At 42.8% G+C, this 13,406-nt stretch overlaps 1 protein-coding gene across 1 annotated transcript in view; it reads left to right on the forward strand.

Moving 5' to 3' along the window:
• The first annotated feature begins 386 nt into the window (after positions 1 to 386).
• Positions 387 to 13,406, forward strand: part of LAMA3 (laminin subunit alpha 3) — a 107,697-nt gene continuing 94,677 nt past the window's right edge. Inside the window, exons 1-2 of the mRNA XM_058831127.1 lie at positions 387 to 647; positions 6,408 to 6,560. Coding sequence (XP_058687110.1) covers positions 387 to 647; positions 6,408 to 6,560 — 414 coding nt within the window. The remainder of the gene's footprint in view (positions 648 to 6,407; positions 6,561 to 13,406) is intronic.

Here is a 13,406-nt window from a genome sequence, read left to right on the forward strand (position 1 = left end):
CTTTATGGTCTGTCAAAAATACTGACTCGCGCACTCAGCGTGGAAGAGGAGGCTCAGAGAGCTCCAGCGGAGCCGTGGGGCGGCACCTCTGGGCATGCCGGCGGAGCTGGGAGCTGGGGCACACACCTGGGACAACCCCGCCAGCCCCGAGACCCTTCCCCCGTCCCGTCCCGTCCCGCCCCGTCCAGCGCACCCGCACGCCCCGGGGGACGGGGCTGCGCCTCGTCCCGCCCCAGCCCGCACCGCGCGGCGCAGGCAGGGCGTGAGGAGAGAGGTGCAGGCAGCCCCCAGCCTGCCGCTTCTCCTGCTCAGTCGCCCTTCCTCCTCCTCCTGCCCCGCTGCGGCCCAGCGCCGGCCCGGGGAGCGAGGGCAGAGCCCGGCGCAGGATGGCCGCGCCGCCGGGCTCCGCGGGGCTCTGGGCGCTGCTGCTGCCGCCGCTCCTCGCCCTCAGCGCCGCGCAGCCGGGCCCCGCCGCCTCCCGCGGGACGGGGCTCAGCCTCCACCCGCCCTACTTCAACCTGGCGGCGGCCGCCCGCATCTGGGCCACGGCCACCTGCGGGGAGGCGGCGGGCGGCGGCGGGCGGCCGCAGCTCTTCTGCAAGCTGGTGGGGGGCCCGGCCGCAGCCCCGCTGGGACGCGCCATCCAGGTAACCGGGCGGCCGGGGCCCTTCCCCGCGCAGCACCTCCCCAACCCGCGCCGCATCCCCGGGCTGGGTGGGTGGATGGGTGGGTGTCTTTTTAGGGGGTCTGACGTGACCCTGCTGTGCGCGGTCTTGTTTCCTCCCCGCTGGGAGTGTGCATGGGAATAGAAGGGGAGTGTGGAGCGGCGGGAAGCCACGCGGGGAAGTGCCGGGCAGGATGGATGGAAGCGGCTCCTCTGCCCGCGCACCTGCCCTCGGGTGTCCCCGCACCTGCCCTCGGGTGTCCCCGCACCTCCTGGAGCCACAGACCCACACACCGCCTCGCCGCGGCACGGAGCTGCGGCTGCTGCCGGGCGTGTGTCAGCTGCTCGGGCACCTGCAAGTGCCTCAGGGTGGTGTTCTGTGGCCTCAGAGCGTGTCCCGTAGTCTGCGGTGAGCAGCGAGATACTGCTGGGGGTAAGCCAGCGAGCCTGGGGGAATGGATGTGACGGGACTCCACTGGCAGTGCTGGCTGGACAGCGGGAATCTTTCTGCAGGCGGCGGGAAAAGAGTGATGGCTTTATTCAAGTATTTTGTGGCATTTTAGAAGCAGTAAATGTGAGGCTTATCGTTTGTGCCTTGCATTGCCTGTGGGAGGAAGCCGGAGACTCCCTGGGTCTCTTACAGGGAGTGTAAGCACAGAAAGGATCATGCTGTTCTTTCCTAGCATAGCATGAGATTACTGCACAGGTTTTGTGCCAGTCACAAGAAAGATAACAATAAACTGCAAAACTTCTGAAAAAGGATTAGTGGAAATATATCTTTCCTTTGGAAGAAACATGTATTTACACATTCGTTAGAGGATAAGGAAGGAGTAACAAATGCACCAAACCGTTGTACTGTGATAGATGCTTGGTATCTGATCAGAGCTTTGTTAAAAGAAGGGGACTTTCCTGAAGCCTCGGGCCTTCCAAAATTATTTTAATTGTATTCTCTCTTGGTGGGAGGAAGAAACTGCAATTTGAAAGGGATTGTGAAAGCTTAAAGGTCCTCCATCTGACTTTAGGCAATACAGAAAGCATACAAGTAAATTTTTAGCATCTTGGAAGAAGAGCTAGTGTTTTGAAGTCTTATGAGATGTTTGCATGTTTAATAGTGAAATACCCCTTAAGATATGGTTTCAGAAGGGGTTGCAGTGGATTCCAGAGTTGTTCTTCTAATTTTTTTAATGAGAATAGGTTCAAGAGAGGGGGAGAGGACTAAGAAGGTGAAGCATGTGTATTTCTTGCCATGTGCCAGAAGGGAGCGTGCACCATCATGCAGCCTGCTCTCACAGTTCATTGGGCAGCCACAGCCAGCTGTGTGCTTTGCTCTGGACTTCCCTCTGCCATAACTACCTGCCTCACAATGAAATCTCCTTGTATCTCTCTCTCTCTCTCTTTATATTACCTTTTATCTCTGTAGTGCTTTCAGTCATAAAAAAAGCTCAAAGTACTTTGGAGATGCTTACAGGCTGAGTAGTATACAGTTCTAGTAAAAGGGAAACTGGGACACAGGTATTATGCCTAAACTGAGTTTACAAAAAAAGGTTGTGATGATCAGGAAACTGCTTGGTTTGCTCTTTCTAACGCACCTTGGAGGTTTAGGCACCCATCCTTCCATACCAAGTGCAATACCCATGTTTAAAGTTGCCTGAAACAGCTGTGTCACCAGGGAAATTGTAAACCCAGCAATCACTCAGCAGCTTGCTACAGCCCACTGCTGCAGTGAAATCTCAAACTGACATTCCTTGAAATATCAGAAATCACAGGGTAATAAAAATCAGCCAAAGCAAACATCAGATAAACTTGTCAAGCAAGTGTAATGAAGCCTGCATATTGCCATTGATGGTTTTTGTAGTTGTTTCCTTATATACTAAGACTCAACTGGAAATGAGAGTTTGCCGTGTAAAGGGAGACGGACGCTAGAAAGGGGGGAATTCTTCTTAAATGTTAGACTTGCAGGTCCTAGGTTAGAGGGCTGTTACGGTTCCTGCCTGATTAAAGTTCCCAGAAGGACTACTGATAGCTCAGCCCTGGCACGAGGAAGCGTGTTGTGCCTCTCAGAGCGCTTGTGTAAGCACAGATACCACAGCGTCTCTTTCCAGTTTTAACAAAGCCCCATTGAGGTACATAACATGAATGCTTCTGTGGTTTACCAGTAGTTGTTGTGGTTCAAGAAAGTCTGGAAAGTCTTTCAAAAGGCCAGGGAAATCCAGACCGGGAAAATGCACAATGTGTATATTCTCAGGCCACTTCACCTCTCAAGTTCAAATGTAAATAAGGGAATTTCTTCTTTCATGAAAAATTGGAAAGAATTGCATTAAACTTTTACAGAACATGGGCTTCCATAGAAGAATATAAAATCAGCAGAAGTATTCAAGTGTTGTTTCTTAAATGTGTGAGGGAAGGTCATGTGGCTTTTACAAAGTGATAGGTGTAATGGCCACTGTATTGTGCTAGTTCAAGTTCAAGTGATACCACACACTTGAGTCACTCTCTTTTGGACTCTCTACAATGCTGGCTTTCAGGAGTTGCAATAGGGAAATTGGAAAGGAGGTGCAGAATGTGATCCTCATTCTGGCAAAGGGAGCAGACAGCTATGTTGCCAGTGCTATCTGAAAATAAGGCAAAGAGGACGAGCAGCCCCAACATCATTTCCATTGCTCTGCCATTGGTTGTTCTTGTTCAGCTTGTCATTTAGTGATATGTCTTTTAATGAAGCCTGTAATATCCAGCAAATCCAGAAAGAGCATTTAGATGTTGTTTTAAGGTGGTCAGTGGGGTGGCCAGTCCCTTTGTGGGCAGCTCAGCCAAGGCTCTTAAGGCAGTGCTTGACATATGCTGTAGAAAGAGGTGGGTTTCCCTTATGTAGCACACTGGCATGTGGGACAATGACTTAATAAGAACAGTGTTGAGTGAAGAAATGCACAACAGCATAAAATATTTCAGCTGGCATGCCTGGTTTTGCCTGCCAGTCTGTCCACAGTGGTGTGCAGGCGTGAGTTAAAGTCTAACTGCATACCTGTCCTGCCCTACCAGTGGGCACAGAGCTGCTAGGTATGAAATAGTGAACAGATCCCTCATTGTTGTCACTTTCTATAACTTACAGGCAAGACATTTTCATCCCTGTGTGTCCCTGGTCTGCACTAGCTTATTTCAGCAAACTCTTTCATGCAGTTCCAGGTCTCCTTTGCTCGGGAGAAGCAGGGGAAAGGAGGGTAACAAGGTCACCAGCAAATGCACACCTGCCTGTCTGATGAACTGCAGCCAAAATCAAACCAAGTTTCAAGGCTGAATCTACTGGAATGGAGACGTGTCCTGTAGCAGCCAGGCTGAGCACGATGTGCCTGAGGTGCTGCCAGTGGGAAGGAAGGAAGGCTGCTCTGTCCAATAATTTTTTTTCTTTCATTTTTGTTTTGCTGCCTAGTTGGCAGGGTTGCTGGAATGTAGTTTAAATAACTGAAACTCCAGCTGTTGCAATGAAATTCTTTGAATTATGTGCCCAAAAAGAGAAAGATGGTATCTTGAGTTCAGATCAAGTGCTCTGGTATAGTGAAATCACATAAGCGCATGTAAATTAAACTCTTGTGTTTAATACTCCCCATTGTTGTCTTCTCATTCAACCTTGCTTTGAGGTTGTTTCCAGATCAGAGCTGAAACTGCTGTAACAGCAACTGTTTCCTGTGTACTTCCAGCCTGATCATTGTGAATGTAATTTAGTTCTGAAGACTGTGTTTCAAGCCCATTATAAAGCTATTTAGGAAAGCTTGCCCTGTTGTAACATATATGTCAGAACTCAGGTATGCATTTGTCAGGGAAGATGCTCTGATGTGGTAGTAAATGCAGTTGCCAGTGCAGATTGATTTCTCAGGGTATGGATTTTTGCAGATAGTGACATGATGTTTTGTCCTCGCTGCAGAAACTGGCAGCATTGCCTGTAGCTAGCATGGGCTGATGTGTATCTGCTGCAGCAAACCAACTGAATCAGAGTCCTGGCATATTGTAGTTTGTATTAAAGTCAGCCAAACCATCTTCTCTAACAGAGCTGGAGGAGAATCGTGTCATGACATGACCCCAGCTGTAGTTGACCAACTTGTGTAAGTGAGTATTTAGTCTCTTTGAACTGTCAGGAGTTAACCCCCAGCCAGACTGGCATTGGCTGTGCTGAATCAGAACAGTTAATGGTAGCCATGTCTTCTGGAAACCGCATCATATTCTGGGCATTCTGGAAGGGGAGGATGAGGGTGGAACTATTGCTAGATGCAGATGCTGAAATTATTGCTCTTGATGCAGAGATATTCAATTCAGTGAACACCTTGGTTTCATAGTTGAAAGGCACAGGATGGTATATTCGTTATCACATGAGATTGATGAAGTGTTTTCCAATCCTGTTGGAAAAGTAACTATGGTAGATGTTAAATAAATTCTGCTAAACATCTTAAACTCACCAAGTTTACAAGACTGCACCCAGCAAGAGTGTGAGAGCTCTTCTGTTACTCCTCTGTAAAAAGCAGACAGGTATGATTGCTCCAGTTACTTTACACTGGTTAGTCTGATAGCAGCAACAAACAAAACACTGGCACTTACATAGGAGTCTGTTAAATCTTAAAAGGTAGGAACGTGCTTCATGCCAGGCAGCGTGGATTGTGGAAACCACAAAAGATTTGTCACATGCAGTTGATAAAGTAACATATGTGCCATTCCCTTTATTTTAAACAGGAGTCCAACACAGTGTCAGCAGCTCACAGACTGATGGATTAAGGAACTGTCCTACTGAAGTAGCCATGGCAGGTGTACTGCCATTCAACGAAAATGTTATTTTTCTATAAAGATCTGTAGCTGGCACAATTTAGCATTTTTACTTATCATCACCACCTAGAGATTGGAATATGAAGTGAATGAGACACTAAAAAGACCCCTTAATAACTAATTTCAGCAGTTCAGCACTAATCTTAGTAGACTGTAAAACGTGTTTTCTTGGAAATAAAAATAGCTTGCGGGGCAAGCCAAGATATGAAATCAAAAGACAATTTTCTTCAAGTTTATTCATCTTTATTGTACAAAGAGCTTAAGAGACTCTCAAAGGGCATCTCTGGATTGTGGCTTTAGTTGTGGAGTGGAAATTGGGCAGTAACTTCTTGAAATGAAGATACAATGGCATTCTTTAAAGGGAAGCTTAAGGGAAGCTTAAAATTTTCCACGAGTACATGTTGTTTAGAAAACTCTGATTCAGGATGTATTATAATGGCATGAAAAAGAATGAAAACAGTGTTATAAAATTTGAATACCAAACTTATAGCCAAGTAACATAGCTTTTTTGTAATGATTCTATTTATACCAGGCTATGTGCATATGTGAATATTTCATGGTGTTTTAGAAGAATTGAGGATAATTTGTTTGTTGTTCCTAATCCAGTTCTAAGAGTCTTTATTTCACTGATTTTTTTCAGATTTCCTACAGACACCACTGTAGAAGTAATATAGCTAATTTCACCCAAGTGTCAATAAGTTAATATTTACTGTCATTCCCTTATTGAGATTTCTGAAGTTTTAGTTTGTAATATAAAAGTTGATGTGTTTCAGTGTGTAATTTAATTAACAGGGGAATAATTTATGCATTAAAAATTACGGTATATAAAGGAACAAAATTTACCCATATTTTTAGTCTAATCTCCATTAACAACCACATGTGTCATCAAGGCATAAGATTTTTTCTGAGACTGTGTTTTTGATTGATTGTGTTTCAGGGCCAGTTCTGTGATTACTGCAATGCTGCTGATCCCAGCAAAGCTCACCCGATAACCAATGCCATTGATGGCACTGAGCGCTGGTGGCAAAGTCCCCCTCTTTCCGTGGGCTTGAAGTACAATGAAGTCAATGTCACCCTAGATCTGGGGCAGGTAAGTGCCTGAGCTGTGGGGTGAGGTGTGATAATTTCTTGCATTTGTGCGTATCCTTTGCAGTTGGGAGAGACCTTTGAGCTGATGGTTTTTACTTCCTGACATCACAGCTTTTTTGTCTAATTTGTGTTCTGTGTTTTTTTACCAAGTTGACTGCATGCTATATAAAGTGATTATTTTCCTTTAGGAATTTCAGTGATGGGGTTTCTTGCCACTGGGATCACATGGATGTAGTGGTTGTGTACTTTCTTGCACAGACACTGAAACACATTAATTTGAAGTGACATAGGGGGACCGCTTAGTTGAAACTCAAGCTGTGCCTTCTGTTTGATATTCCCCTTTTCCATGAGCTCAGAGAGAGAGAGGCTTCATGATCTCTGTGCAGGCACACATTTTGAGAATAATGTTTGGAGTCTGCTTTTGCCTCAGGGGTCCTTCTGGCTTCTCTGTCATCCAGCAAGATCTTCAAGATAGAAAAATACTGATAAGGTGGTCTAAAAGGGAAGGGACAGCAGAACCATTGTAATAGGAATTAGTAATGAGACAGTAGGAACACCCATATTTCCACTGCAAGTGATAGGCAAATAGCTGAGAGTAAAGCCTCTCTATCTGTTTTTTAAGTCACAGGGATGGATTCTCAGCTGCCATAATTGGGTGCTGATCCAGTGAAGTTAGTTGCACTGTGCAAGTTCACACCACATGAAAACACATGTTTGTAAATATAGATGTGGGCCTGCAAAATATATGTATAGACTTGAATTTATGTTTTGGACAGCAGTAACTGTTTATTGACTGATTATATAGGACAGGCTTTTTTGAGTAGACCTTCAGTTTAGTTGACAGCAAGGTGGGAGATAACTAAGGAAGTATTTCTCTGTGACTTAGCTGCCATTTTTGCTGGGGATTCAGGTGCAACTTATTTTACAATTTGTCTTACATGGTATTCTAGTACTCTTGTTCCTTCCATGGCTGGAATGGTTCTCATTCTGAGGATATCTTTATTCAGTGTTTCTGTATCCAGTAGAGCTGCAGTGGAGATAAGCCGTACTAAACTTCTTTTCCTGCTGTGCACTTTTTACCTTCTTTGGAGGACCTACTGACAGACACCTTACTTCTTATGTGCTGAGTAAACTTCTGAGAAACCTCTTTCCTTGAGAGGAGGGATATGAACTAAGTGCCCTCTCTTCATGAGACTCTTTGGACACCAGCAGCTATGTGCTAAGACTTCTGTAGTTGTTAAAGGATCCCTTAGAGCGAGGTTGGATGTTTCTCATTACTCTGGTACTACTTGGAAAGATGATTCTGATGCCCCTTTCTTGGAAATAAAGGCAATCCAAGACAAAGCTGAAAAATTACTCCATGTTATGTGATCAGGAATGAATAATTTTAGCTGGTGGATGGATGAGGGTTTGGTAAGATTCATATGATTTTTTTTTTTTCCCCCACTTCACAGACATTGTCTCATATCTGCTTTCATCCAGTTAAACCTTAACCTCAGGATTTGTTTGAACCTGAGATTCACTTTTGACATTTTGCTTAGTATGTTCACTCCCAAATTCATGCAGTAGCACCCAGTACTAATAAACATTAAGTATTGTGATGAAGTCTACTCAAGTGAACAGGTAAGCACTGAGACCCCAATTCACCTTACCTTATTACATGACCCTAAATATTAAGAGCATGGTGTGTCTTAATGATGCAGACTTTCTTAGTAATTGACAGAGACAATTGTTCAGAGTGCAGTTCTCCCTCAACTGAGCTGAGATGAAGACTTTGGGTTTTAAGGAAAGATAAATGTTCTTTAAGTTAGATGTGTATCTAAGTACAGAACCACATACTGTACCATTGAAAAGATTGAACAGAGATGTAGTTTTCCTCACTATTCTCTTCTCTCTTCTCTTCTCTTCTCTTCTCTTCTCTTCTCTTCTCTTCTCTTCTCTTCTCTCTTCTCTTCTCTTCTCTTCTCTTCTCTTCTCTTCTCTTCTCTTCTCTTCTCTTCTCTTCTCTTCTCTTCTCTTCTCTTCTCTTCTCTTCTTCTCTTCTCTTCTCTTCTCTTCTCTTCTCTTCTCTTCTCTTCTCTTCTCTTCTCTTCTCTTCTCTTCTCTTCTCTTCTCTTCTCTTCTCTTCTCTTCTCTTCTCTTTCTCTTCTCTTCTCTTCTCTTCTCTTCTCTTCTCTTCTCTTCTCTCTCTTCTCTTCTCTTCTCTTCTCTTCTCTTCTCTTCTCTTCTCTTCTCTTCTCTTCTCTTCTCTTCTCTTCTCTTCTCTTCTCTTCTCTTCTCTTCTCTTCTCTTCTCTTCTCTCTCTCTCTTCTCTTCTCTTCTCTTCTCACCTCTCCGAACCTCTCCTCTCCTCTCCGAACCTCTCCTCTCCTCTTCTCTTCTCTGTTGTTTTGTTTCTTTTTAATACAAGGCACTTTCTTCTGCAAACAAAAAATGGAAATGTTGTTGGGTGTGCAGAATATGACAAAGAGTAAGATACAAATGCGTGCAGGGAAGCAATGACTGAGTGTAAGCTGGTCATCAACTATCCACAATTAGAGGAAGCAGGACATAGTGCAAAGTCAAAAGCTTTTAATTTTCTGCATTCCTGCCATTATATCTTTATGATTGAGAGCAGAGTCCCAGTGGAGCCTCTTCCATGGTCTCACAACAACATTTAATTGAATAGTTGCACCACAATGGAAGTTTTAGTGCTCACTACAGTGGAGTTGGAACAGAACACCCACCTGGTACTGCTTCTGTTTCACAAGGGCTTGGGTGATTTTGAAGTCAAAATGCCTTCAGGCTGTTAAATCTGTCTGCAAGAAGAATGCTTATTTTGCTGTACTTTGTAATATGAGAAAAATCAAAAACCTTAAAGCAAAACGCCTGCTTTACTTCCCTTTCTGACTTTCTATACTATAGTTAAATTTCTAATCAATCACAGTCCTTCCGATTAACAATTATAATGTTGATCCCTGAGGCAGTCTCTCCATTCTGTTAACATACCTGCTTACACTGTGGCTGTTCCTGACTTGTTTGAAATGTTTGGATCAAGTGAAATCTCAGTTATTCCTCTAATTGGTTATGTTTTTATCAATGTAGTTTTCAACATATTTTAAACTTCTCAATCCAGAATGTTTGACTGAATTTCATTGCCCTTGCCCTGACTCTTTGGATTGCCTAATTTCAGCAGGTGTGTCCTCATCTTTGGCTAGCTTAGTGCTCAGCAGATATTGTTGTAACACTCCCTCAGGTATTTTTCTGAACTCTCTCTTCAGAAGAAATGAAAGCTCTGGATAGCATGATAGTATATGATGGAAAAAAAAAGTCCAACTACATAAAATAGTTCAAAGAAGTATAGCCCATATATTTTATTGTTGCTTTTAGTTATGAATAATATTTTTTATTTTTGCTGTGCTTTTTGGCAATAATATAGTGCTGAAAGATTCAGACAGTGGAGTCTTATGCACTAATATGTTGAATAGTTTTTATGTGGCAATATTGTTAGTCACTGTTGTAAATTAAAGGTACACAGTGGAATGCAATGTCAAAATTAGTACTTTTATTAGGGAGGGAGAGTAGCTCAACCATAAATTTAAGCTAAGTGTTGTGGCCTGTGACTTCGTGCTTTTATGTTTTCTACCAGTTAAAACATATAAACGTTTTGTAAATAGCCTCACATTTTGGCAAGTCTTCTGAGTTGCTTTTATATGATAGAGGTCTAATTTTTATACTTGGTAGAAATCCTTTGATTTGCAAATAATATTTGTTGTTTGGAATATCACTCAACTTTGGATAGTTGTTGAGAACAAAAACCAGTTGTTCTTAACTTAAAAAAGATTGACATGGTAACTTAAAATGTTTCTGAAGTTACAGTTAATTTAACTGTCATTCTGTAAAATTTAAACTGTCCTGTGCTCACTTCTTCTGTAGGGAGAAACTCTCAAGGTGGTGAGAGATTTATCACAAACTGCATTGAAGTGGTCTCCCAGAAATAGTCATTGCACTCATTGTGCTTGGCTTTTGAAGACTTTGTGTTATTGCTGACCCCGAAATCAGATCCAGCTCTAGCACAAAGTTGTGTAATTTCTATAGTAACACTGGAAGTCCTGCAGGCTAGGGCATGAGAACCACTGCACGAGGCTTCTGCAGTGCTCCAGAGCTGTTCCTGCAGTGAGACAAAGCCCTTCCTCTGGAACCCCTTCACAGCTGAATCCACAGCAGCACCAAGCCCTGCTCTGCTGTTTTGGTTCACACCAGGGGGGGAAAGTGGCTTTTAAGTCTGGGGAAGGTGCAATATTGTCCCTACAGTACACAAAAATGGGGATGCTAACAGCATGGAAGTGTTCCTTTGTATTAGAGTACTCTGGTTCTGAGTATTTCAGTTTGCGCAGGAAGCTGATTTGGGATCATGCTACAAAACAGTATGATTTCAAGGTAGCTGTGATTTTTGACTCATACCACAGGAAGATGCATCTAGTTTCAAATTGTAGAGTAACACAACTTCATCTGATGAAGTAACAGCTGTCTGATAGAATCTTGTAAAAGTTGGATCACATAATACATATTTCATTTATTCCTAGGTCACAATACAAGCAACTCATTCAGAGTTGAGCTACCAGCCTTAATAAGGGGAATACCTTAAAATACATTCTTTCTTGGTCATGTTTTCCTTTACATTGTAGTCAATGTGCTGTGTTTTTCAAAGCTTTAATTAAAGCCCTTTTCAATGGCTCAGCATTTTTTTCTTCTGTTTGCATTAGTAGTTGCACATAATTGGTTTTTTGATACTAATTTGATATTTTTCTGAAAATATACAGGAGAAAATCTCACTAGTCTTGTTCTTTGTTTTTCTAACTCCATCTTCCTCTGGCTCTTCCTCAGCATCCCTTTAGGACGGTCTTGGTTCCCACTCATTGATCTCACTTCCCTCCCTTCATGTCTGTACTTCTGCTTCACCCATCTTCCTTTCCTCATTCCTACATGTTTAATTTTGTGATACTTTGTTCTAAATGCCTCTGTTTCAACCCAGTGTAATAAAAGCAGAACCTCTGCTGGTTGCCTCTAATCCTTTGCACTTCCCTGGTTTTCCTCCCAGTGCTAACAGTCCTACTGTGCTCCTTCTACTTTGGACTGCAGCCCTCATAAGGAGACATTTATCTTCTGGACAACTGAGGGCTGAATCCTTTCCCATATCAATAGCTTCAGTGTTCTGTGAAGAAATAGGCCATATGTAAGAAATAATTACGAGCATTGAGTTGGTCTTTGTCCAAATCCTAATGGAAAAGTGGCTGCATGAGAAATTTCAGGAAAATAACCGAGACTCATTGATGTAGCTGCCTGCAGCCTTGGCAAAAAGACCAAAGACTGGATGAATGTGGAGAATGGACTATCCCTTCATCTCTGGATGCAGTTCTTCTTTCTAGAGTACTCTCCATGCTATGTGGGGAGAGCTTCTCCCTTCTGCTTCTGCCATCAACAGGGACAGAAAAAAGATCTCCAGACGTGTCTAGGAGGCCTATCCACAGGCACTGACTTACCTAACTAAAGACATTTTTCAGCTTCAGTGGCTGCTTAAAGGAAAACATGATGTGAGTACAGCATGGCCAGGGATAACTGAACAACACTGAAAATCCTCTGCTTATTCCAAGCTTCTGCACCTCAGACTGGGAAGCTGGAGCACAAGGAATGACTTCAGCATGCTGTGGCAGGGGGAGTCTCTGCAGTCACTGTCACTGTTTATGCAGTGTAGTCATTGCTGTGTATATATGTACTCAGTTAAGCTGGGTGGAACACACTCAGGAGGTCTGGTGCCTCTCAGGTACTACCCACACATGATTTTCTCTGCATCTCTGCTACAGCTGTTTTTCCACATACCCAGGAGAGTAGCTGGCAACTCCGGAAATGCCGGCTCAGCTTTCTCTAGTTGGCATTTTTTGTATTACAATGTATTGTAATATAATAAGATATATTATTTATATATAAAAATTATATCTAGAATATAATATATAATATATATACACAATATTATATATATAATATATAAAACATTATATATATTATAATATATATTATATATTATGATATATATGTGTATATGTGTATATGCATATATGTATATATATGTGTGTATATATATATATATACATATATATATATATACACACATTGCTGGGGATTGACAAATACTGACTGTCAGGAGTGCTTTATACAGTACCTCGATCTGCCAGGGTGCCTCAAGTCCTGCTGAGATGTTTGAATGAAAGGACTGCTTCCTTCTTTGTAGCATCAAGAAATTCAAGCCTTTAATTTTAGTCAGAATAGACGGGATTTTTATTTCATTTATTTTATTTCATTTGAACAGATTGATGCTTTTGTGGCTTGGTCTCTGAGAGGAAACAGGACCTTAAGGCTTCATTACACCAAGAAACCAATGGGCATGCACATGCCAACCCCATGCAGTCAGTGGCACTAAGGTGTGTTCTGGAGCAGGTGCTAAGCACAGTTCACACTCCTTGAATCCCTCTCCTGTATCAGTCTCCCTTTAAGAAGTTTAATTTGTGTACCGAATCATATCAGATTTCTGTCTCTTCTGAGAAATGCAACACCAACCACATTATTCAAGGTAATGAAGGAAACCTACAATAACAACCATACTATGTTGAGGGAAGTTTTGGTGCTGCAGCTGTATCTGCCACTAAGTCTGAACTAATTTCACTCTGCTGGAAATAGTCTCAAAGTACATGAAGAAAGATTGCTGTGGTATCTTTTTGAATGCATCTTTTGACTGATCTACAGAATACCTCAGATAGATGGTCTACCTGGATTTAGTTGGGTTCTTGCTACTACCACAGTCCAGGACTTT

Source organism: Poecile atricapillus, chromosome 2, assembly GCF_030490865.1.
Source record: "Poecile atricapillus isolate bPoeAtr1 chromosome 2, bPoeAtr1.hap1, whole genome shotgun sequence".
In the NCBI taxonomy this organism is placed as follows: domain Eukaryota; kingdom Metazoa; phylum Chordata; class Aves; order Passeriformes; family Paridae; genus Poecile; species Poecile atricapillus.